Here is a 26,692-nt window from a genome sequence, read left to right as displayed (position 1 = left end):
TTAATAAATTGGTTGTACTAACTAGTAAAAAAAAAATTCCTTCGCGGGCCAGATGCGGCCCGCGGGCCTCCAGTTTTATCACACTGGTATAGGCAGTGGTCAGACGGTACAGACTATCCACGCCGCACTACGACAGGTGCCATCTGTTTAGGGTACCAAATTACATTCACATCTCTATTTGGTTTCCATAGCTCAGTCGTCATAGCAGGTCTCTCCTATCCGATTATCTCTACACAGTGATACTGAGCACCAACAAACTTCATAAATAACTAACTCCATGGAGTAAAATACTTACTGACATTATTATTATTGTTATTATTATAACCCTAGTTTTCGCAAATCCAGTTCAATATTGTCCTTCCACCTCTTTTTCAGTTTTCCAAGTAGCTACTGTCACGGAGGATTTACCACCAAAACACCTTATATATTTCTTACATTATTCATCTAAGCTATGTGTCCTGAATGTTATAAACTTTGTTTAACAATTCTGATAGTCCTAGGTCACCTGTTTCCATCACTTAAATCCTTGTTTAGTAATGCCATTATTTCCCCATTCCATCTCACAAATTTAATAATGATAACATTGCTAACTTTTTTTAATGGCAAGGACAAACAGTAGAGCTTTGATGTCTAGCAGGTTTTTTATATTCAAATAACAGTGCTTCAAAATGTTACTGTTTATACAGAAGGCTTAAAATTACAGATTTGAGCAATTTGTTGGTCATAACATGACTAGCTTTTGTTGTTTTTCCACATTTATTTTAAACAATAATATCCAACAGATTGCTAAGATTTGCTCACATTTGTCTAAAAGCTGTAAATGCTGCTAAATGAATGGGAAAAAACAGAGAAGATAGGTCTATGAAGAAACTTGTAATTTTGGCTCCAAAATATCCAACAAACATTTGACGGGGTTTATGTGTTGGAGAATTACAGTTTGTGTAAGTGTGTGCAGTTTTAACACCACATATATAACGTTTTATGTTTTGATATTGTATTATTCTCAGCAACCCGTTAAACAATACTTTAATATTCGAAAATCCTCACTTTTAGCTTTGAAAAATACTGACAGAAAGCCATAGCAAGTAAATATTGAAAATATTAGGAAAGAAAACATAATAGCAAAGTCATGTTTTGTGAATGAAAAGGTTAAATAGCACAAAGCAAATAACATTTAAGATTTGATTTGAAAGCTAATTTATCACTCAAGGTATATGAAGATCCAATTTTATTACCATATACTATTCTCTAATATATGTGAAAGGTTTGGTATTCATGTTTACCTTCCCTTACATTATCGAAAATAATGCTCTGTGCTTCAATGTTGACTCATATGAGGTCGTAAGTAGTGTTGAACATAATCGTTTATTTGAATAAATATTAAAGCAATATTAAATGTAAGAAAGACCATTTTAGATTAATTTCATGTAGGATTCAGCATTGCAGAGAGACAGTATACATTAAAGTTTCACACTAATGCAATGAAATGACTCAGGTTCTTAGCATGTTTTACAATTTGCACTTTCCTTTCGTTCTAGAGGCCAGGGCATGAAGCTAACCACTCACTTCAATCCAGTGCTGAGGTTAAACAAGCATGAAGCTGTACGACTGGCCTGTATGTTCTGGTAAAGTCATGGTTAAACAGTCACAAGAATAACAAGCTGTTTTACCTATTATTGTAATAGTGATTACTGACTGAAGGGCAAGGTATGTTTAGAACCAAGCGATACCAGGAAATCCTACAGTGAAGAAGACACAGGTATAGTCAAAAATATATTATTGAAGTGGGAACTGTACTACAGTGGTTCTGGATTGGATCCAATGGTGGGTTTTTTACATGTTCATTTTGGTCCTGAGGACTCTAAAGGAAGATAAATAATTTTCATATTGTCGAAAAAGACTGTACAACAGATAACGTTCAGTACCACGGATTGTGCATGCTCTGAACGTGGTTAGCTATTGGACGCTATATCTGCCTGGTACCTGTTTGGCATTAATGGTATGTTTCAGAAGTTTAGGAAACGTTCCTGAATGATCATAGTTTACGTTAGGAGAAAAATATATGCAATATTATAGTGATGTTTATTGGAATTGTTGTAATCAGCCTGTAAAGTTGTATTTGGTTATATCAATATAAGATTTATGCCGTCAATGACTACAAGGGAAATTTTAAACCCACCAATGAAATTGAGTAAGAATAACGCGGGAAAGCAATGGACTCCGCTGTGTCGTGGTTGTCGGAGTAGGTGATAGTGGGTTACCTTGCAATAGGTAAGTGTTTAATCTGGTTTGGATAGGAAGGAAAGGTTGTAAGCTGCTAGGGATAGTTTTTGAAACCACATATTGCAGTTTTATTAGCACGGTGTCCTCATAACAGTTATATAACACTAAAAGCTTTTGTTAAAATGTGCTGTAGGTGATCAGAAAGATCCATTCAGGCTTTGGAAAAGCACTGTCATTTGATTATTACTGAGTATTCTTACACATTTCAAACAGTGTTTCGTCAGTTTTATGTAATTTATTTCTTAAAGAGACATATATTGCGTTATGTTTTTCTTTAAATAGAACGATTACATTTAAGATTCTGTTAAGCATGTAGATGGGACAGAGTCTGTATGAAAAGGGTGTTGCAAATGATTCTTGTAGTAATGTTGGTGTGAAGATCGATTATAACAGTTTTGCAAGCCAAATTGTGCCAAGAAACGATAAATAGAACTGTTGTTGGATAAAACTTTAAGATTATGTATTTTCAATTAACCCTGATACATGTTTTTATGGATAATATTTATAGTTTTGAGATATTACATATGCTTCCCCTTGTTTTTGTTGGCAGATTAATCTGATCTTTAAGGTGGCCACATAAGTATATCCAAAACGTGACTACTTTTTGTAGCCCATAATGGGTGAAAACGACACATCTTTGGAGGATCCACCTCCCATAATGACCAAAGAAAGTGATATTGAATTAGCAGCATTAGGCAAAATCTCATTGCAGAAAGGTGAACGTTCTGTAGATGCTTCTCTCAATACTCTGCATTCAAATCCAAAACGAAAACATATAGAACAAGGCATGGAGTTGGTCACAGATTCGATAAACCAGTATCAATCTGATGTGAGTGACATTTCTCCGTGTATTATTAAAAGCCGGTATGGCAGGACCCATAAACCAAAAATACCAGAAGATTTTCTTCCAACTGACAAGAAGGTTGCAGCCATACTTGGTCATAGCCCACATAAAAGCCCAGGTAAAGTTACAGGGTCACAAGTCTCTGTGACTGCTGTAGAAGTAGCAAAGGTTTGCCAAAAGGGGCAGGGGCTCTTTGACATCTTTGTGAAAAAGGATAGACGAAGCAAGGGAAACACAGAAATGGAAAATGTAAATAGAAATTCAAATACTGTCAAAGTAGGTGTATGTAATGTGAAATCAGAAAACCGAGATACAAACAGTGACAATGCTGAAAGTTTCTCAGTCAGAGATGAAGCCACATCTGCAGGTAATGATGGTCTTAGTCCAGGAATTGTGAAAGAGGAAGTAAAAAGTGATACAACAGATAAAACATGTGAGACCTCTGAGTTGTCGCTCTGTGACGAAAAGATGTCTGGTTGTGACTGGGTGATTGGAGACCTTGCATGGGCTCGTGTTTCTGGTTACCCATTCTGGCCATGTATGATTGCTTTGGATCCACAACAGAGAATCTTCACCAAGACGACTGGTGAGTGTTCATTTTTATTGCAAGTAGAGTGGAATGGGTACAAATAGGTTGGTTGTTGCTGTTGTAGTTTGGTATACAATATTTGTGTTTTGAAAACAACTGTATGATAGTGGCTATGTATACTTGGTGTTGAATTTGAGGTTTATTAACTGTTGCTAGGCATAACATAAACCACTGTAACAAACCCTGCCCTCCTGTTACTGAATTTTGGTCTTACTTACTTAATGTGCACCATTTTAATATCTCTGGTGCAACTATTTGTGTTATGAATATATACCATGTTCTGCTACAGAATCATAGTGTGAGCACAGTTTTGCATAGTAGGGAGCAGAATAAATTTTCCATCTTATAGTTCAACATGAACACCTCAATGTGTATTATAATGTTTGATTTTTTATGGAAAATTAATGTATGTTGTAGATACCTACGTTTCTGTTACTGTATAATATCATAATTGGATACTTAGGACTACAAGCATGAATAAAAACACCGATTTTGCAAGACATGTGGTAGACATGGTTGTGGGTGCTTGCTTAATAAACTTAAGCATATCATTATATTAAAACTGTGACAGAACACTGCATGTAATATAATGCCTGCCTTGAGATTGTAAATAAGTTAAGAATGTACTATTGAAGTTGAGATGTCTTATTGGAACATCACCAACATTGAATCACTGCATCTAGGAAGAAAGAGGACATGCATATAGAACAGAATATTTGTTGTTTTGGACTATGCATGAGCTGGGTTAGCTCAGTCTATATAGAGCCTGATTATGGCCCAGCATGGCAAAGGAATCTTCAGTCCTCTGCATGCTGACCAGCTCTGCGGCCCAGCCTGCCTCCTATCCAGTGGGTAGAGGGGATCCTTTCCTCAGGGGTAAAGTATGGCTGGGACATGATATTATGTGGTCACTGGAATCATCCTGTAGTGTTTCCAAACTTGCATGTGTTATAAGAGTTGTTGCAGAATCTTGCTATAGAATACTGTATTGCCTTTCTTCTTCTCTTAGGTCCTCAAAAAATCAGGGTAGGTTGTTGTTTATTTACCTGGCTGCATTAGTTATTTTATCATGAAAGATAGGCCTGATTATCCTGTGTTTACCTGTTGCTCACAAAACACTGGTTTTTTATTATGAAGAGGAGGTTTTGTGAATAAGACTCCAATCTTCTGCACTTCAGTACTGATTGTTCTGAGAATTCACCTCTCCACATAAGGAAAATCAGGTCTAATTAAAAAAAATACTATAAGTGGATAAAACAGAAATTTGTACTGAAAGTTTCTGACATTTTCAGGCAGACTCATATTTGAAACAGAGTTGCACATGCATACATGCACATTGTTTGCTGTGAAATAGATGTCATAAATGTATGATTTTGTATATATTTATGCTGTGGTGTTCACACTTTCTTTTAATTTATTTTCGTTATTTTCTGACTTAGTAAAGTAACATTTTTACATGGTATGTCATTTCTTTCAACAGTTCGTGGTAACTTCACTCTTCGAAGCTTACATGTTCAGTTTTTTGGGGATAATGGCAGACGTAGTTGGCTGTTCTCCAATTGTGTCATTCATTTTGAGGGTCTTGAAGCCCTTAATAAGCTTGAAGCAAAGGTCCAGAGTGCGGTAAGCAAGTACTGTTACTAAATTCATCTTTTTTCCAGTATGTTTTTTCTTTTTCCTATTGTGAAAGCGTAGTGAAAGAAATGTGCTATTCATATAAATATGTTGGCTGGAGGAGATTGCTTCCAGATAGTAAGGGTTGATCTTAATATGTTGACTAAATATGTAGGGCAGTCAAAAAGTTCCTGGAATTGTGGTATAGCACTGTAATGGTAGGACATATGGCAACGCTTACCTAATCACCTTCAAAGTAGGACCCTTGCGCACACACACACACTTGCTCCATCGATCCTGCCATCATTGGAAGCACCAGCGGAAGGCTTCGTTTGGAATCTTCCGGAATTTGGCTGTCGCATTCGACACATCGCTGGTTGTGCAGCAATGCCTCGCCGAGAAAGGCATTCCCGTCATCACCCAACCATCATACTCTCTGGATCTCGCTCCGAGTGACTTCTGGCTGTTCCCTACTCTGAAAATGGGCCTCAAGGGGGCGCATTTCGCAAACATGGAGGACATCAAATCAAATGCGACGGCCAAAGTAATAGGAGTAATTCAGTTGATTAAATTGATACAGGAACACTGCCACTGATTTTCAATACTTAAGGAGTGTAATTTGTAGCAAGAAGACTTTCTTAAAAATGCTTCTCCTTCACATGTTACATGTTCTTCATAATGATTGACAGGTAAAGTGAGTTGAGATGTGCATGGGTAGTAAGAGCATAATGTGTGTGACAATTGCCATTTTGTGAAGGGAAAGTAGGTGGAATGTTCTGTTAGAGCAGGGATCTGAACCTGTGATTTGTGGGCCAGATGCAGGCCACAGCACCTCTTCTTGGCCCTTTTAGCATATCAGTAAAGTAACTTACAAGTAGGGTCATTTCTAGGTATAGTGCTTCAGGTCTTACATTTTGGTATCTTGGTATTTGTTTAATTTTTTGGTTTGGCTAAGACCCCTCACAATTTTAGTAAGATAGTGGTCAATTACTTCAGAGGAGTGTGTGAGTGCTTGTAATGGTTGATAATTGTTGTTCGAGAACATCATCAATAAATATTAATTATTCTACATATGCCATCTTGTTTTGGGAGGGGGGATTCTCGAATACAATTAAAAGTTTGGGCATCAGTTGTGAACTTCATTTGATCTCATGGACTTAATCATTGCCAATTTCAGTCTGTTTTGTCAGAAATTGATGCTGAATATGGTGGGATCTTGTACCATACAGAAGTTCAATGGCTGTGATGTGGGACAGTGTTGAACCTTTTTTAAAGTTTTGAGTCTAGAAATAGAGAAGTTCATGAAAAAGAAAGGCAAAGTTGTGGTTCATATTAGTTATGAGAAGTGGCTTCGGGATTTGTCATTTCTTTGTGGTATCAACGACTACATAAATAACTTAAATGACAAACTTCAGGGTAAACTTGAACTTATTTCTAATGTGTTGGGGTTGCTGGAACTTTTGTAATGGGGCTGAAACCATTTCAAAAACAATTGGGAAATGTTAACTTGTGTCATTTTTTCTTCAGTGATTTTTTTCACAAGGATGGATCAGTAAGTGTTCCCTTTTTAAGTGTGCATGCTGTAGAAATGATTGATTCCTTGGCTGAGAATTTTAAAATTAAACTCTGTGACTTTTGTATCCATACTACAAATATGCACCTTTGAAAACCCACTTTTCCGTTGAAGTTAGTGAAGCTTCAGAAAAATTGCAACCTGAATTGACTGAACTGCAGTGTGACTCACATTTACATAGTAGTTTCATGCTGGAGGTTTTAAGTATCTGTTTGCTTCATTACCAGTGTCATGGTTATCTGAGTAACATAAGTTAGCACATAATTTTGCAAGTGCATTTGGTAGCACACATACATGTGAACTGGTATTTTCACTATGTAAGAAAACAAATTGAAATTACATTTAAGAATCACTGATGTGCATTTGTATGATATAATATGAATTGGCATTTAAAAAATGGAATCTAATATAAATTCTCTTGTGAAACAAAGGCAGGCTTAAGTTTGGTATTAAAAAGATAACTTCAGGTAATTTTAATTGTAATGTTCAATTTTTGTCTTTGTTGCAGTAAAGATATTTGAATGCTTCAGTCCTCGTAGCATATATCTTTTGATGTGGCCTGCATTCCTGAAAGGTTGAACATCCTTGTCTTAGAACGTAGTTCATATTTGCAACAGAATTAGTTTATGGTTATCAGTGTTTATGATATCCATTATATTAATGTTCTGGCCGTACTTTTCACAAGGCTATATATAGTCTCAGTTTTGAGGTTATATTCAAGCAAGAAAGTGATTGTAGGAATAAAGAATTTGTTGATCTCTTGTAGATGAAGAAACGGGATCGTAAACTTGCTGCTGCATTCCATGTTGCACCAAAGGCAAAGGCCAAGTGGAATTTAGCTGTAAAAGAAGCTGAAGCAGCCGTGAAAAAAACAAGGTATTTCTTGGGGATGTATTTACATTTATATGTGTAGGTCATTGTTGTTCTTCCACGAGAATCTTAGATCTCACTAATTATACATTGCTTATTTATCAATACTGTAAATAGCTCAAACTGTATAGTGTTGAATCATGGGATGATTAATAAATAATGAATTGTAAAGAATATGCGATGAAGTTATGATCTAATTTAATGTACTATCATTGCATATGCCTGGATGGACTGAGGAGAACTATGAAAAAGCTTAAACAGGATAGCTAGTTTTAAGGCATAGATTTGAACCCAGGACCTTCCAAGTATGAAGCAGGAGTGCTAATCAATGAACCACAACATTTGGTACTATTTTTATGGCTACAGTGAAACTTACATATAAGAGAAATTGGGTAGCACTTATATACATGTATGTAACATTCACCTGTCTCTTTGTTCTAGTAATACCTTGCAATACAAAATATGTACTTCAAAATGTGTATGTTTATGTAAAGTTGTAAACAGAAATAATCATTATTTGGTACTTGTTATTAACTTTTTATCATAACACGTTTATGGCATTTTTATTCTTGGAATATGTACTGGAAAAAAAATAGGTTATTTTTCAAAGGATGAGCCTGGCTATCCTGAAGAATGGTGATGAATGTGGGGCTGTCATATGCATATGGCCTCCCTCCCTCCCCCCATATAGTAAGTGTTAGAGCTAGGAGAGTTCAGTCTGTAAAATGATTGGCAACAAGTTGAATGTACAAAGTTCGTTTCTTGTAAAGGGACAGGAATTTTTGTCTGCTGTCATATCCAGAATAGCTCTGAGGCCCACCCAATTATCTTTCCGGTAGGTGTGTGGAAAGTGGGTGGGGCTTTCTGTCCAAGGTTAAAGAGACTGGAGCATGATCCTGACTGTTCACGTCTATCTAGTGCTGAGGTTTAACATATGCACCCAAACATGTGATGGTGCTTAGACATCAGTACACCCTACATGTGATGTGGGTGTACATATTAGTTCTTTTTTGATGTATTGGTTTACATTTTTGTGTTATCCCCTTGAAGATGTTGCAGACAGTGGTTTCATATTAGTGGTTTGAGCAAACATTATGTGTAATGCATTATCATTTACAGAATTGAACGATTGAAAAGTTTTGCAAGACAGTTTCCACAAGATACTTCTGTCAAAGTTGCTCAAACCAGTAATGCTTCTCCGGGCAGAAGGCAGCAGAAAAGTGTGAATGATGATAGGTACAACTCTTCAAAAATGGTTAGTAATACAATATTGTATTTTGTTTACATCATATCGCTGTCATAACACACATTGTAGTCTTAAAAATATGTTCATTAAAGATGAAATAACACTCTTGTAGCAGAATGTGGAAGTCCAACACCCATAATATTAAAGCCGGCCATTGGATATGATCCTGAGTCAGGTCTGTCCTACTTCCTACCCTCACATCTGATTTCCCTAAAATCTAACAAGCACTTTGGTATTGACTTCGTGCGGGATTCACTTTACTCTCGCATGGTTGCATAGGTGAGGCATCTGGCTGGGGATTTCCCAACATTGATTCTGTGTTTTGAAACATGTATTCTTTCATGTGAAGTGTCTTATTACTTAATTTGAACCAAAACTGGATTGACTAATTTTATTAAACTTCAAAATATAAAATTTAATTAAAATATGTTCGTTGGTTCTTGCATTGTTACATGTGACAGATCAGCAGACAGATATTTTCAATAGGTGAACTTTTGCATTGTCTTTGTAATTGTGGCAACAAATCAAGAAAGAAGCATACATCATATAATGTAGCACACTGGGAATTTTGTCATTAACCTTGCTGTTGTTTTGTTACTTATGTCCATTTTGCAGGGAAGTATGGAGGAAGGACCTCATTCCCCAAGTTCTGATGTCACTGACGCTAATGATAAGGATTTATCTCTGTCAGAGACTCCTGACAGTAAATTTAAAATCAGTAGCCCACAGGCGAAAAAGAAGAAACGACAGTTAAAGAAGTACAGTTTTCGTGGCAATAATTTTGGTGCAGACTTTGAAACATTTCTCTGCAAGCACATTCACCGTGTCGCACAGGAACATCCGGAACTGAGTACTAAAGCAGTGGAGAAGTACCTTGCCAAAGAATGGAGTGGAATGGATGAACAACAAAAGTCGAGGTAAGATATAGTTTTGTTGCTAGTCCCACAGATATGCCTCTTATTTGAGAGTTGTTCAGTTTGTTTCCTGGGCGATATACTGATTGTGCTTTTGTCATGGTTTTCATCAGTTTCTGCAGGCAAATGCTGGGTTTTTCCCACAGAATGCTGGGATATTACCTTAAACCATGCTTTAGCTATTTCCTTCACAGTCATCCATTCAGTACGTAATTTGGTATTGTAGATTGTATCATATGGCACAAATAACCAAAGCTAATGAGGGGCCTGAACCTCACTGCCTCTACCACCACCACCGCTACCACCTCACTACTGTTACTACCTTTCATTTTCTGCTGTTGATCACATATACCTGTGTAACTTTATTTTAGAGTAGTCAGTGGTAAGATGGCAAGACAGACTTAGAAATAACAAATGTTCACTTTTACAAAATGTTTGTCATAGTTACAAAACAAGGAATATCTAAAAAGAGTAAATTGATAAAGTTTTAAGAAATGGTTTATATTTTACATATCATTGTATTGTTAACATTTGGTATCTGTACCTTCAAATATGACTTTGTATTTTTGATGTTCAAAAAATCTTATTATATTACCTTTTCACCCAACATGTTTTGTCTGTTTCTCAGGCATTTTAAGGGTGTACTATAGAAAACATACTCTGAACCCCTGAAGATGTCTGAAAAGTAGATGAAATATGTGTGGTGAAAGTGGCATAAAACAAGGTTTTACGACATGAAATATGAAGTTATATTTTTTTGTGAATCACATGGTAATATACTTAAAGTACTTAAAGTTACCAGTCTGAAGTAAACTTGATAAATGATGAGTTTTGGTCATTAGGCTTAATGGACTGGTAGGAATAGATAGCCTGGTTGCTGTCCTAATGTTAACCTTGGCAATTTCAATATTATGAATATTATCTGTCTTCAAATTCAGTATTTATCTGTCATCTATTGTCCTTAATTTAGTTCTTATAAATACATTATGCTGTATTTCCCTTAACATAAGACAATTTCACTTCTCACTTATGAGAAAGGCTAATGGGAGACATACGAGTGTTGGCAACAGTACATAAAGAAACACAACACACCAATCCACAAATAACAACAAAATATTACCATTCTGTAACCCATTATTTTAAAGACTTTAACATTACCACTAGTGGATTATTTTAGTATACTTTATCCTCTATTTTATCACTGACAGAATTAAACACCAAATGTGCACAATTTGAGAACCTGATGATGACCATTTTTGGCTAACAAATGTAGTTCAGTGATAATGAACACTTGAAAAACAGTGAAAATTATGTGTGAATATGACAGTGACAGTGATATTAAAGTTAGAGTCTCATGTATGCTAAGCATCACATAATATGTTTTCTTATTATACAGGTTTTGTAGTCGATTGACTGGTACTAATGATACTGAGAAATGTACTAACATGTCAAGCAGTGAAGAGGAAGATGATGTCGATGGTGATGTTGATGAGAGACAATCAAATGAGAGTGAGAAAGCTGATAGTAATGATACCCGTGATTCAAGTCCTGCTCCATTTTTCAAACTTAGGAAGGGTTGTGGATTGTTCCGTGGCACCAGACAGGAAAAAGTTTGCCAGATATGTGAGAAACCTGGTGACACTGTGAAGTGTCGAGGTCCGTGCTGTGGTACTTTTCATATAAAATGTGTGTCCGAGTATTTGGCAGCCAAAGATAATATGAATGACATAACCCCAAGCAATGTGAGAATAAAGAAAAGCAAATCTGTTTTAACAAGCCATATGAATAAAGTTGGTATAAATGATGTATCATTTAACGTGGTAGATGGAGATGATAAAAAAGTTAGTGAATTCACTAATGTTTCTGAAGCTGATGGTGAACTTGCAAAGCCTGTCAGTGGTATTGCTAATCTTGTAGAACATGGTAATAAAGATGAGAAAGAATGCAGTCGTGTATCAAGGAAGAGGAAAATGTTCAGTACAGAAGAACAGATTTGTGTTGCAAACAAGAAGGTTGACAAAGAAAAGACTCTTAATAAGAATGACAGAGGTGGGGAAAGCAGAAAGGATGAAAATGAGAAAGTGTCTGAAGTAAAAGTGGATTCTTGTGCTGTTGAAGGAAATGAAGAGGAACAGGAATACAAAGAAAATGTGAAGCAGGAAACAGTTGATGAGTTGAAAATGGATGTGGATAAGGTAAATGACATTGAGGAACTGGAAAATGACAGTACAGGAACTATAACCAAGCGAGATGAAAATCAAATTGTAGATGTTGATGAAAAAGAAATAGAAGATGATGTAAGGGAATGCTCAGTGATTAAAGAAGAAAACCATACAGAGATAAGTTCAGATGAAATAACCAAGGAGGTAATGGAAGATGTGATAAAGGACAAAACTGTTTCAGATGGGAGGAGAAGTGACAGGTTGAAAGGCCGCTGTTATGTGGAAAATAAAGAAGGAAAGAAAGATGCTGAGAAGGGTGTGTTTGCTAAGAGAGGAAATCAAGATGAGAAGGGAGGAGGGAAATCTGATTGTGATGGAAGTGAAAATATGATGAAAGACGCAGGTTTTTGTGGGGAGAAAGACAAATATAAGAGAACAACAAGACTTGTTGCTAAAAAAAGGGATAGAAGAGATGATAAAGAAATGAAAGCTGATGGAAAAGAAATTCAGAAACAAACAAAAGTTACTTCTGAGGAGAAAGACAGAGATGAAAAGAAAGAGAAAGGTGTTTTAAAGAAAAAGGGTAAAGAAGAAAAGAAGGGAAAGGATGGTGCAACAGAGGAGAAATTGGTGACAGACTGTGCATCTGAATTCCATTGCAGTGACTGCAAAGAAGGCCGGAATCCACCATGCTTTGCATGTGGTAAAATAGAGGAAGAGAAGACTGGCAGAGAGCAGCGCCAGCGCTGTGCAGTGGGTAAGCTTATAAAGAATTCTTAATCCTAACACAGTATAATGCTGTTAACAGAACCACAGTTAACCTGAAACATGTATTTGTTATTATGAAACTAGGAAGAATCTTTTAAATATTATAAAAGTCACCTACAAGTATTATTTACATGAAAGTGATTAATTTCTTACTTCATTAATGTCCTTCAAAAATGAAGTCTTATCTGATGAAATGAAAATTTGCAAACAGTATGCACAATGTTTTGCTAAATACAATGTTACTTGTAAAAAATTTAAATGTGTTTCACAGACTTCCATTTTGGATCTGGTAAATTTGCAGGTAGATCTTGTGTCTTGTGGTGCTAACACAGATTCTTTGTTAAATTAAGTGTGGAATTCACAGAAATTACATTTTGGGCAGATGCTGTAGTCAGTCTCACAATCCTACAATCAAAATAAAATCTGGAAAATGATGTTGAAGAGTAGTGTCAAATCCATTTTCAGAGTTTAAAATCCAAAAATGTACCAGGTTGAGTGTCATGTTTAAATACATCTCCATCACAGGATTAATATGCTAAATCATTGAGTAATTTTTGTTTCTAATTTTAGGTCACTGTGGCAGGTTTTATCATATTGAATGTCTCAAACTGTGGCCTCATGCATGGTCAAGTGGTAGTTCATCATCTCGGAGGCAGTTGGCTGCGGCAGCCCGTGGAGAGGTCACTGGAGGACAGGTAGCTGTAACTTGTCCTCAGCATGTTTGCCACACTTGTGCATCTGATGATCCTAGAAATGCTACAACACGTTTTGCACATGAGCGACTGGTACGCTGCATACGGTGTCCTACTGCATATCACACTGGTAAGTAAAGTAGGCCGTGGAGATCCAGTTAATGGATTTGTGCTGAACTGGGCATGATACCAACTAGTATGTACCAGAAAGCCATATCATGTCCATTGGAAAGGTTAGGCATCATTCAGGTAAATCAGGGTTGGATAGGCCCATAGCTAACTTCAGCAACATATAGACAGGACGAGAGTTGGGATACTTTTGCTTCAGATGACAAAACATATCCAGAACTGAAGTGAAACAAGATTCAGACATAACAACACGAGTTGGGTCATTCATTCCCTCATCATGGAAGCATGAAAACTCTTAGAAAGGGACTTCTGTTCCAAATCAATATGGCTGATCACCTAAGAACATTTTATGAAATGAACTACAACCTTCCAAGTGTGGTGTGGTGCAAACAGATAATGTTTTGTGTTCTTTTATATAGTGTAAAAATCACATTATGAAAAAACTGCCCTCTTACCATGCATATGTTAAGTAATTTGCTTTATTATTAATATTTGTCTCATCTAAATCAGGTAACTACTGTCTGCCAGCTGGTTCGGAAGTGCTGACAGGAACACAGATCATTTGTCCCAAACATTATGAACCTCCACAGAAAAAGACTTATCATGTTAATGCAGCCTGGTGCTTCATTTGTGCTATGGGTAAGCCTCTTTACTTCATTAAAATAAGGAATAAAGTCGCGTAATTAAAAAATGTAGGTGTTTGAAAGTAGGTTTCAGAAGTTTCAGATAATATGAGCGGGATCAACAAATCTAGCTCATTTCACCAGTCGCAAAAATGTGACTATCTGGTGCCTGAATGGTACTTGAGAAAATTAAAAATGTATGTAAGTATACAATGTGCAGAGTAAAACCTGTATTAATATCTCTCTCTCTCTCTCTCTCTCTCTCTCTCTCTCTCTCTCTCTCTCTTTTCCCCCCATCTAGCAATAACAGTTTACTATAATTTTAATTGATCATGACACTGTATTTTCTTAATGGCTGTATTGACATTCAGGGATGTAATTGATATCTTTTGATAGGTGGTTCCTTAATATGCTGTGACTTATGTCCGACTTCATTTCATATTGAATGTCTGCGACTATCTCCTCCAGAAGGTGGTTTCATCTGTGAAGACTGTGACACTGGAAGGTTTCCATTATATGGTGAAATTGTGTGGGTGAAACTTGGAGCTTACAGGTCAGCATTAAAACAAGGATGAGCAACTATTTTTAATTGGTGGCCAGTTGTGGTTGTTTCAAGGTGGAGATCTCATTAAGAAGTTTTATTGTTATTAAATTGTAAAATAGGTTCCATACTTTATGAATAGATAGGTGAAAAAGTAACATCATTAATAATTATAATTAAATTAGACATGGATGTCCAAACTTCCAGAATGTTTCCCCTCCCCACAGACCATATTTTTCACACACTCACATTAGAGACATTCATAGGTTAACTTTGATGTTAGTATCTGACAACTTTTAGATTGTGGAAGTACAGATTAGTGGAAATTGTGCATAAAAATCAGTTGTTGAAACCATATAATTGTTAATAACTTTGCTAGTTTATATGCAGATGAAAGAAAATGGGCATCATAAGGTCTTTACAAATTTTTTGTTAATAAATTTTACTTTTGCCTAAGATTTTATTTCTTTACAAGTTCTACTGCTGCTTTTCATCATGAAGTTATTTTCTTTTTGCTTTGTCAGTTGCCTGAATAAAGTATATATACCATATTATGGAGACTAATTCTATAATGTGGAAGGAAACTTCTTGGTCTGCAGTGGCCATAAAAGATGAAGGCAGTTCTTTTAATAAGGTCTTGCTTTATTCTTATTTTTAGGGCCATTTTGATTCTTGTCACTATGGCTAATTTTGGCCTCACTACTTTTACTAGATTTGTTTATATTGCCTTGACTAGTGTTATTCTTATTACTATCCTTTATCCTCCAACTATTTCCGTGATGTCAGCCCAAGAGCAACCAAGTGGCTTCATGAAGGGAAGTAAAAATATTTTAAACAGATTATATTATGTTTGGGAAAAAAACTACAAATGCTGTTTGACATTGCTTTCATTACATTATCACGAACCTTATCTTTCAGATGGTGGCCAGCGCAGATCTTGTATCCAAGTCAGATTCCTGAAAACATCCACAATCTACCCCATGTACGGGGAGAGTTTGCTGTTAGGTTTTTTGGTTCTCATGATTATTACTGGGTGAACCGAGGCAGGGTCTTCTTGTATCAGGAAGGGGTGAATATGATTGAGATATGAACTGTACAATTCAGTAAGTGTATGGCTGTTGCTGATATTGATATAATGGATGGCTATTTCTTTCCTAGGATACTGGACACAGCGCCAGGCGCAAATCTTACATGGAAGAGATGTTTAGTTGTGCACTGCGTGAGGCTAATGAAGCTCATAAAACATTAGAAGGAGAGAAAGCTACAAGAGTTGCTGAGGCTAGACCAGTTATGGTAAGGTGTATAAATACATGACTCTTATATTGGACACTCCACTGTATGAGATATATGCAGTGTGGTGAGAAAGCTATGAGACTAAAATGAAATAAAAATATGCAGTATGAGTATTGTTTCATGAGAGGCTGCTGTAGATGCACTGAAGTATGACCTTTGCAGTGCTGCTAACTGTAACCAGTTGGGATTCGGGGAATATATTTGTAAATTTAAAATTTCATGTAATGTATAGCTTTTCAAAGTATTAACCCATGTTTATTTTAATGCAAATATATTTTCATGTTCAGACAGCTTAGTGAAGTGTCTGGGTTGGACCGTGATTCCATTCGCTCTAGAGGCATGGACACATGCATATCACTCCAAGACACTCGGCCTACTGTCCATTGTACTAAGGGTATACTTTTCCCCGGAGTAAAGCAACCAGAAGCTGACTGCCGCCGATTGCTGGGTCTAAAAATGCACGGAACTCTCTGTAGTCCGCTTTGGCATTTTGCTTAGATACAGAGCCAACTTTGCCTGTATTTAGCAGCTTATAAGATGATCTCATATAAGGCATAAGGGATTAATAATCTCATTACATGTCCATATAAAAATTTAGTAAAATTTTCCAGCTGAAATAAAACTTATTTTCACAATACCTGTTCTGGGTTCACATGCTGTTACCCTGGTAAAACTTGTACTTGTTAATAGTTCTTTGTCCTTTTTGTATTATTGCTGCCAGACTTTATGGCCAAGTGGTTAACACTCCTGCATCATATTCAGGAGGTCCCAGGTTCAAAGCTGAGTTAAGGGACTGTCTATCAAGGCAGGGTTTCATTTTTCTCAGCCCCCCAGGCAAATGCTGGATAGTACTGTAAATTAGACCATGACATTTTCTTTCCAGTTTGGTATTTGTTCATATTTTCTCATTTGACACCATATAACATGAGCTACTACTGACAGTATCAGTAATGTAATCATAAATCAGATGTAAATAAATAAATTTGTCACTGATCTCCGGCTTCAGAAATACTTGGGAGATGACACATAATTATTGGTCCTTTTTGCGTACCAAAGTAACTACAAATTGAAAATTGGCTGCATATTGTTCAAACAAGTAATATGAACGTTGGTGTTAGTGCTAATACCATACTGTAAATTAAATTTTAACTATTGCCATAAAGGTTCATAGTGTATCCACAAACTAAGCACTATCTGGCAACTGTGGCTTACTTAAATTTTGCTTATCTGTAGTGTATTAACAAGAAAATATTTACAAACTATTTTTCTGTGTTGTTCTCTTTGGTCAAACAACACCTAAGTATGCGAGATTTGAAGTTTTCACAGCGGTGAGTATGAAGATTTCTGTCTTCTGGGTTGTTGCGCTGTGTAGTCTGGTCGATGTTAACACTGACCAGACTACACAGCGCAACAACCCAGAAGACAGAAATCTTCACCTAAGTATGCGTTTCTATGGGTACATATTCGCTAGCCCATATATATATACAGAATGTCTCAAAAACATGTAAACACATTCAGTTATAGAAACGTGGACATTTTAATAAACTAAACCATTATGTACATCAACATTAGCACTTAGTGAATTAGCAAATGTAGTGTAGGTGTTCAAAATGGCCACCATTGACTTTGTGGCACAGTTAACAGCTGTGAGCACCTGACTGTCGAACAGCCACCATATTATAATGCGTATACATATTTTTGGGACATTCTGTATATTAATATAAAAAAATGATTACCATCCAACCAAACTAGCAGCCAAAATTGCATGTGTAGATAGTTGTACCTCTCTACAAATATAGAACTGGATAAGTTGTGTGTGAATTTGGTGGTAGTAGTGAAGATCTGATGATTACTGCTTTTGTAATATTTTCATACCATCACAAAACTTGGATGAATTACAAGACACACCATAGTTTCCAGACATATATATTTCCAGAAATTGTCAAATCATGTTTGTTCATGCATTTTTTTCATATGTAAATGTATGGTTGATTTTATTTTTTATGAAAATAAGAGTAAAGTAAACTTTGTTTTATAATCTTGTGTTAGCTAAGCTCTGTGGCTTTGCTTTTACTTCTAGAAACCACCTATGTACGTGAAGATCAAGAGTAACAAGCCCGTGGGTAATGTACGGGTAACAGAAATGGATGTTTCCAGTATAACTCCTTGTGAATGTGATCCCAATTCTGCCAACCCATGTGGACCAGATGCAGATTGTCTCAACAGGTAGGATGAAACTATTGTACTGTTTTGTATGTTGAGATGTATGATGTGTTATGGCTGAACCAAGTGGTAGAGGGATAAAGGTCAGTTACTCCACATTTCCTGTTTCTGTGGCTCATGCACTAGCGAGCAGAAGAACAGGAAATTGTTTTTGGAAGAAAGCAGTAAAGTACGAGGACTTCAAAAAGAATTAGAAGTTGCTTCACTTTCCTGAGCATTGTGGCCACTAAGAGCAGTTTCTCTATGCAACGAGACATATTCTCATCAACATGTATAGTGAACAATGAAAATGGTAACAGAATTTTCCAGGTAAATTACATGTTATAAAATAATATGCATTGCATTGTGTACTGCTGTAAATTGGTTGGTTCAGGTCACCTGAAGTACCTAATATGTTATTTTACATGTTTTTGCTCTTTTACATATTGTAAAATTTTAATTTTGATCTGTACAGGGTTCTGTTGGTGGAATGTAGCCCCTCTGTGTGCAGGGCAGGGGAGAGATGTGGGAATCAGTGTTTTGAGAAAAGACTCTATCCACCTCTTATTCCCTATAGAACTGAAACTAGAGGTTGGGGTCTGAAAACACTTGCAAACATTCACAAAGGTAAGAACTGCAATTTATTTTATTCAATGCTTTGAGGACCATCCATCCCACCTGTCGATCATAGCCACTTTTTAAGAAAACATTTTATTAAATAAATCATAATTCCAAAATTAATTAACTTAGCCAAAAATGCCTTAAATGTTGGAGGGCATAAATATGTCCAGGGAGCATTTAGTATCACTTATTGTGTATGTATGAGAATGACTTTTTCAGTTTGAGAATATATCAAGATGAGAATTTCGAAAAATATTAAGAAATCAGACAAAAATGTGAATTATCTCTACCTGACCACTCTTTCGGTGTAATCGCAGTTTTAAAATCCTAGCCATTTTTTCTACACTATACCAAAGTATACTGCTTATCCATCTTGATATCATATCCCTTTTGTGATGCATGATTTCCACATATCATTGTATTTAAAAAATAATTGCATTTAGGTCAGTGTCCTTTTAAGCCACTTGTTGAATCTGAAAATGGTTAGTAATAATTTCAGGTTCTTTCTTTTAACTCTCTTCATTTAAAAATTTGTGCCACAGAAGTTAGTTAAGGAGAACGTGTAATGTTTTTATTGCATGGTGTAATAACTTATACCAGTGTTGCAGTAGTTGACTTTACTCTTGTGGATTCACTATAGCAGAAAAATCTTCAAAACATACAATTTCAGTATGTGGTAGGAAACTGTTCAGAATTTCAAGAAAGAGTGGAACCATTTATTTATAATTATATGGGGATTGGTAAAAACTTTAGTATCAAAAACTTAATGCTTAACATGTTGGCTCCCATTAGGGTCAGTTTATTTCATGCACATCGTGCAAAAAGTGTATAATAATGTATATTTATAATGGACAGTAATATAAAAGCATTATACTGATGTGACATACACAGGACACAGAGTAACAGTGGTCCTTAACTGTTAAATAATACTTTGTGTGAGCTGTATAATCATTCATTAAACTGAACAACTTTATTCTTTGTGCAGGAGGTTTTGTGATTGAGTATGTGGGTGAAATGATTGATGAAGCAGAGTATCAGAGTCGCATGACACGGAAACATGAAGAGAAAGACGAGAATTATTACTTCCTAACTATAGACAAGGACAGAATGCTGGATGCAGGACCTAAAGGAAATGTTGCACGGTAATACAATTTGTTGAAATGTGGTTTTCATAAATTACGTTATAATTTGCCAGAAGTTGGGTGCCAAGCTTGATGCTCTGACTGCTTTTCTCCCTGGTGCAATGGCATCCATGTTTAGTGGTTAGAAGATTAGGAGATGTATAGAGCTGCTGTTCCACATTGTCTTACGCCATTGGAATGCACCTTTACCCCAGCAGTTTTAACAGACCGAGTACATCACTGTGTCCTTCATTGGCCATGATACACAGTTCTTTGTCATGTCTTATTGTATGTACATATACTTAACATTTGTTCATGTTTAGGGGAATGTGACGTCAACTTCCATGTATCTTATTTAAAACTGCCAACATTCAGTTCTTCAAATGGAAACATTAATTTCTAACTATATATTGTTGTACAAGATGTGCATGGTTGCTATATTAACTTTGAATGCACCATTGGTAGCTGGGAGAATGGATAAGAATTTCTGAAATATCAGCTAATTTGCATGACTCGCAACCCTTGAAAAATTTGTATCATAAGCAATTTTAGTGATCATAAAACAGTGAGGGAATTGGGCCATTTTTTCATTATTCTGGCCCACCTTGTCTCTTCAAGTTATCGTTAGTTTCTTGTTCATCGGCTTGTACTCTGTTAATTCAGGGAGAGTATTTGTGTTCTGTCAGTGTGGGGAATGTATTTCTGTAGTCAAAATTTTGGGTTATGATTTTTTGGTCTTTAGTTCATCCTAAATGTGTTGGTTTGTGTTATAGTCCCTCCAGTACTTCTTGTGGATTTCAGTTTTTGAGATCCACTGGAGTTAACTGCAGTGATGTATGTATCATTATATAATGGAACCTCAATATATCGCGCCTTGTTATACCCCGGACTCAGATATACCGCAGCTGTGATCATGTCCCCCAATATGATTACACATTTTACATGTTTCACATATGACGTGAGTAGCTTATAACACAGGTACTGAAGCTGTCCCCTGAAACCCACATTATATCGAGGTTTCACTATATATGATTTGAAACTTTCATGGCAATGTAACTCAATAAAATCGTCTCAGGGGTCTGATGATGGGAACAGATGGTTCCTGAAATGTCGGTTTTGTCTTTTAACAATTTGACGTGGCTGGTTGCCCAAGAAGATTTTATTGAGTATGTGACATTGTTTCAGTTTTGATAGTAATATGTTTGAAATTTGTTTAAATGCCATAGATTTATGAACCATTCATGCCAGCCCAATTGTGAGACACAGAAATGGACAGTTAATGGAGACACCCGTGTAGGATTATTTGCTTTGGTGGATATTCCTGCTGGTGCTGAACTCACCTTTAATTATAACTTGGAGTGTGCTGGTGCAGACAAAAAGCCTTGCATGTGTGGTGCTCCCAACTGCAGCGGCTTTATTGGTGTCAAGGTTAATAAGGTAATCTGTCACATTGTTTTCCTCCTCTACAGATTACACCTTGAGATTAATAATTTTGAGATGGCAGTTTTTTTTCAGTGTGTTTTAGTTGACAAAATATAGATGGATGAAATTAATACAGCATGAAGGACATATGGGAAAATGTGCATGCAGAGTCATGTTGGTGTAAGTGTAGACTGGAACTATCATTTTCCCGGATGCATTGTCTGTTTTGTTCAGTCCCTGATAGGTCCAATGTAAAATAATGTTACATTTTATCGCTTCTATCGTTCCTCAAACTGTAGTTTTATCGCATCAGTCGTTCAAAAATCTTAGTGCTGGCACACAATTTTCCCGCACTGATCGTTTCCGAGAAATTATAACAATATTTACGTAATGTATTTAGAATTTAAAATGATCGCTTTAGAGATAAATTAAGACTGGAAGGTGCGCAACGAGCTTGCCACATGCATGGTCGACTCCATCGATGAGTCATGTGACTATCACGAAAGGGGCAGTGATGATGAGCAAGGGGAAGACGATGAATGCAAGCACGAAGCTGTGCCGAGTTTTACCGAGGCACATGTTGCATTGGTGTAAAAGTGAATTTGTTCTTTTATGCACACAATATTTGTGAAGGTGATGAAGAAAACGTTTTGAACATGTAAAGGGCTCTGTTTCCCCTAAAACATAAAGTTATCCTTTGAAGACTTTTTTAGCAAAAAGAAGTAACTTTGAAATAGGTTTTGCGTATGCAAAAGAGAAAAATGCACTGTTTTAATTTTTTCTCATTTTTAATGCTTTCCCACAACTGCCGTTTTCTCGTATTCATCGTTCTTATTTCTCTCCCCCGTCAAAAACGATGCGTTGAGGTTTCACAATAGTAACCTTTCTTCAACCAAGTGGAGTGCAAGTGTACCCTGATATAATAATATTTTCCCAATTGTTTTTATGTAGTTGTTAAACACTATCGTTTACTTTGAGGAAAGAATATAAATTATAGGCATCTGAAAAAAGAAGTGCTAGAAAATATTTGACTCCAAGAAACATGTTATTTAATGAGGAACTTTGTGATTTATACAGGTTACCTGGTATTGTTATGGCACTGGGAGGATAAACTGATATGAACATAATAGCTTGGAATGGAGAATAAATGCAAATGCAAACTTAATGGGGAACTTCTTGGAAAATTGTCATTGGAAAAAGATTGAGACAGGAAAGGATACAAGGAAGACCTTAGAGAAATAGGTTGTGAGAATGGGAAGTGATGGGACCAACTCAGGAACATGTCCCCTGGCAATTTTTGATGTTTGCAATTTTGAAATTTAGGTTCTGCTGTCTTAGAAATGGAGCTTTGTATATTATGTTTTGTTGTCTTTATCAGCAGCAAGCAGAAGAAGACAAGAAACCCCGTGTAGAGTCACAAAACTCAGTGAAACGCCGTAGGAAGCGACAATCGGGCATCAGAGTAAATTATGATGTGTGCTTCATTTGTGGTGAAGGTGGAGAACTGCTTTTCTGTGACAACAAGACATGCCCCAAAGGTTATCATATTCACTGCCTTAAACTAAAGCGGCCCCCAAAAGGTAAGAATCGTATATGTGACCATAACTTCTAAAACTATTCCATGCATTCCTTATTATTGTGCATACTATATTTGCCTTGATGTTCTACTATTGTTCCAGAACTAATCACTGTAGATGTCACAGTACACAGATTCGGTAGTTATTTTCTTCATATTTTGTTAAATATTCACCATTTTTATAAATGTCTTAAATAAAAGTGAAATCTTAATGAGCTCTTTTTATATCACATTAATTATTTTGATATAACTTGATTGGTACAGATCAAAATCAGATTTTCAGAACTTTCAAATGAGGTTGTAGATCTTAATCACAGCTATATTTTATGACATGTGCCAATTTTTTAATGCATTGAGCCAGTTTTTTGAGAATCTGTAAAGTTTGATATAAGCTTCACATGAATTAGTAGTTGGTTGGACTAGTATGAATCAAACTAAAGTTTTTGGTGTAAACTTCCAATACCAATTTTATTTGAAATATATTTGGTAGTTTCAGAGATGAAACATGGAGAAGGTGATGCATACATCTGTAATATGTATTCACTTTACGCAGAGATTTCCAAAATCTGCCATGTAGAGTAATTGTGGAACTCTGTATGGTGGATTAGCTCTGTTTCATTTTGGTATGTGAGGTTGTAATAGTTATGTTTATTGTAATAACAAGTCTCGAGGTTTTGTTTTTAATTTTACAGGAAAATGGCTCTGTCCATGGCACCGTTGCAATGAGTGTAACAAGCGTACTACTAGAAGATGCGGGTTTTGCCCGAATTCATTTTGTCCTCGGCATGCTGACGGAAACATCAAGTTACATCCGGCAGTTGGCTTTGTCTGCCAGGAGCATGATAAAGTAATAATTCTATAGTATCGACTAATGTTCTGATGATTTAGGATTGCGTTCATTCTTCACCCTCCCCGTGGTCCACTCAAAAGTTATAGTGAAATCCCCTGTTTAACATTTATTTGGAGGACAGTGAATTTTATCACTGAACTTAGAAACAGTGACAGTAAATCTAAGTATGTGAGTCTTGACTTACTGAACATGAAACAGTTGCTGAAAATGAAAATAATTCATTACTGGGGGAGCTATAACAATACTGAACATTGCAACATAAAAGGGAATTTAACTCTGAGATTATTGCCTGTATAGCGATTAAAATGAGTTAACTTTTTCACAAATCAAGAATAATGTGCCATTTTCCATAATTCCTATTAGCGCTGTATGGAAATCCATACTCGTCCCTCATGGTGACCTAACAGAAATATATCGTTCCTACAACTCAACTTATTCCATGTGGCAGCAGACTGAAGTTTAATGCAATGCCTCGTAGTACACCAAATCATGTATTAATGTAAAGTTGTGTGAAGATTTCTGTCTTCTGGGTTGTTGCTCTGTGTAGTATGGTCGATCAAAAATGACAAATGCTTTGAAACATTAAGGCTGGGAATGGAAATTTAAGTAAAACTGTTTGAGTTTTTAGGCCTGTTTTTTGTATGAAGAAGATTTGATTGGTCTAACTCATTCTGGTGAAACTTTAGGTCTTTCATAATCAGATGACATATATTTTGTTTTCAGGAAACACCAGCAAATGTTAAGGAAGAATTATTAGACTCTGTGGCAGAACCTATTGTTAAAATGGAAACCGAAGAGGAAGAAACAAATGAGGAGTTATCAGGGCCTGCACCAGAAGTCAGTTCCACTGATAAAGAAATTAAAAACAAGACTGAACAATGTGAAAACATGGGAATAGAAATGATAATTGAAAATGAACCTCATGTTTCCTCTGAAGAAACTGCAGTTGAATGTTTTGTTAGAGAAGAGCCCATGGCAATAGAATCTGCCCTACCTTCTTCAGATGAAGTCAAAAATGGCTTGTGTGATGAACTTCCTGATTCTGACATAAAAATCTCAATAGACACTAATGAAGAAAAATATCCAGAGGAAGATATTTTAATTCGGAACGATGCATGTTCTAATGATGATATGGTTCCAAAAGTGAGCAGTATGGTGATATGTGATGAGAAGGTGATGGTAGACCAGAATGTGACCTATGATTTGGTAAAATGCAATAGCGATATTCGAAAACGAAAAAGAGGTCATCCAAGAAAACCATCAATACAGGAGAACCTTGAGAGAAATAAGCGCAAAATTAAAAGCCCTTGTCATATGTCTGCATTCAACAAAGTAGCTTTGGATAATGAACTTGAAAGTCTCGCACAAAGCTTCTCAGATAACGAAGGTTTTGACAGGAAACAACACAAGCTTGCCGGAAGACATAAGAAAAAATTGCAGTCTACCAAGTTTAGGAAAGATACAGCTGTTAATGACTTGAAGAAAGGTGTGATGAAGAAACAGAGAGGTAAAGCCAGGAAAGTCTCATCTCCTGTGGCAAATAAACTTGGATTTGGAAAGAGTGAAATCCATTTTGAAGAGCAATGTGGAGGCAGTGGGGATTTTGGGCAAGAAACTACTGAAGAGGAAAAGGAAGGGGTAGACATGACTGTGGAAAACATGCCTTTGGGGGTGAAAGCAGATTCCAGTATCGATGTGCAGAAAATGTGCAATGAAACCAAAAGCAGCTCAACCACTCTAGTGACTGTTAATGGAATTGAAAATACAAATGTACTCATACTGCCTGTTGAAAGTTGACCAGTTTTTACAGTTCTTTAAAGTATATCAAGACAGGTCTAAGGTTCTCATTATATATATTATTGTGTGCACTATACAGATTGGATGCCCATTATGTATTTTGTAGGAAATTTATATTATGTCATGCAGTTAATTTTTCTGTTAAACAGCATTTCATTCACTGTAGTCATTATTGTCTTTGTGATGAACAATGTTACGTATCATGTAATATCCAGTTTGTGTTGTCTTGACGTAGCAAAGTGAAAGTATCAAAATTCCTTTTCAGAATTCTTCGATTATTGAACTTGTGGTTTTCCTGTCAGTAATTTTGTGTGTGGTGTATATAAATATATACACTTTTTATATTTTTTATGCATTGTCTCGTGAGATCACCTTCGTATCTCGGTATTTTATATAGTCCTCTGGCTCATGTTGATCATTTGTGGTCATGTAATTCAAGTTAGTTTATGTTACTTCAAATTTTATTTTTGTGCAAAACTTTAGTTCAGTTTCAAATATTTCGTAGACTTGTATTCCATACCTTAATTTTTATTCTCCTTGATATGAAATTTGTAATTACAGATGCAAGTCCTGACTCGTGTTGAATATTTTTTTTCTGTGTTACGGTAGGAATTTGGAAGGCTGTATATTTTTCTAGCTTTAAATTGATGTTGGCTTGCGCATATCTTTAAAGTTTTCTTTAACTCATATACTGCCATACTGCTTATTTATACAGGGAATACATGAAATTCTAGGATATTTAAAGTAAACTATACAAATAACACAAATGAGAATTGTGTATCAAAGACTTAATCCTGTGACTGTTATGGTGACTTTTGGCCATTGTAAAGATTGAAAGGGAAGCTAAAAGAGTAGCTGTGATGTCAATAGCAGGAGGAGAGGTAATTACAGTGTAAGATTTATTGATGTAGTATTATGCAGGATATATACTGTCGTACCACTAGATTTTTTAATAGCCATTA

General features: G+C 36.0%; 1 protein-coding gene across 5 annotated transcripts; it reads left to right on the top strand.

Annotated features, from left to right (window-relative positions):
• The first annotated feature begins 1,547 nt into the window (after positions 1 to 1,547).
• On the top strand, positions 1,548 to 26,081 carry NSD (Nuclear receptor binding SET domain protein). Of its 5 annotated transcripts, none has more exons than XM_087350586.1 (19): positions 1,548 to 1,759; positions 2,834 to 3,713; positions 5,197 to 5,339; positions 7,670 to 7,779; positions 8,893 to 9,028; positions 9,635 to 9,936; positions 11,330 to 12,852; positions 13,434 to 13,685; positions 14,195 to 14,323; positions 14,704 to 14,860; positions 15,767 to 15,917; positions 16,007 to 16,141; positions 18,222 to 18,367; positions 18,819 to 18,970; positions 19,950 to 20,106; positions 21,312 to 21,522; positions 22,886 to 23,087; positions 23,776 to 23,930; positions 24,657 to 26,081. In XM_087350586.1, exons 2-19 carry the CDS (start codon positions 2,900 to 2,902, stop codon positions 25,728 to 25,730), a joined length of 5,949 nt encoding a protein of 1,982 aa, XP_087206712.1. In that variant the 5' UTR covers positions 1,548 to 1,759; positions 2,834 to 2,899; the 3' UTR covers positions 25,731 to 26,081. The 5 variants fall into 5 exon arrangements, with proteins under 5 accessions (XP_087206712.1, XP_087206713.1, XP_087206715.1 ...); XM_087350587.1 differs by having other exon boundaries at positions 1,565 to 1,625; XM_087350589.1 differs by lacking the exon at positions 1,548 to 1,759 and adding an exon at positions 1,978 to 1,999.
• Positions 26,082 to 26,692: the final 611 nt, after the last annotated feature.

Source organism: Zootermopsis nevadensis, unplaced genomic scaffold, assembly GCF_977971745.1.
Source record: "Zootermopsis nevadensis isolate Lab colony 2312 unplaced genomic scaffold, Znev_1.0 Znev_ptg000017l, whole genome shotgun sequence".
Classification (NCBI taxonomy): domain Eukaryota; kingdom Metazoa; phylum Arthropoda; class Insecta; order Blattodea; family Termopsidae; genus Zootermopsis; species Zootermopsis nevadensis.
The sequence above is the reverse complement of the archived record's forward strand: the minus strand, read 5'-3'. Positions and strand labels throughout refer to the sequence as shown.

Coding starts and splice junctions, on each gene's coding strand:
- NSD (XM_087350586.1), top strand. CDS start 2,900: ATGGGTGAAAACGACACATCTTTGGAGGATCCACCTCCCATAATGACC. Junction 16,142..18,221: donor CTGAGGCTAGACCAGTTATG/GTAAGGTGTATA, acceptor TTTTACTTCTAG/AAACCACCTATGTACGTGAA. Junction 18,368..18,818: donor GATGCAGATTGTCTCAACAG/GTAGGATGAAAC, acceptor TGATCTGTACAG/GGTTCTGTTGGTGGAATGTA.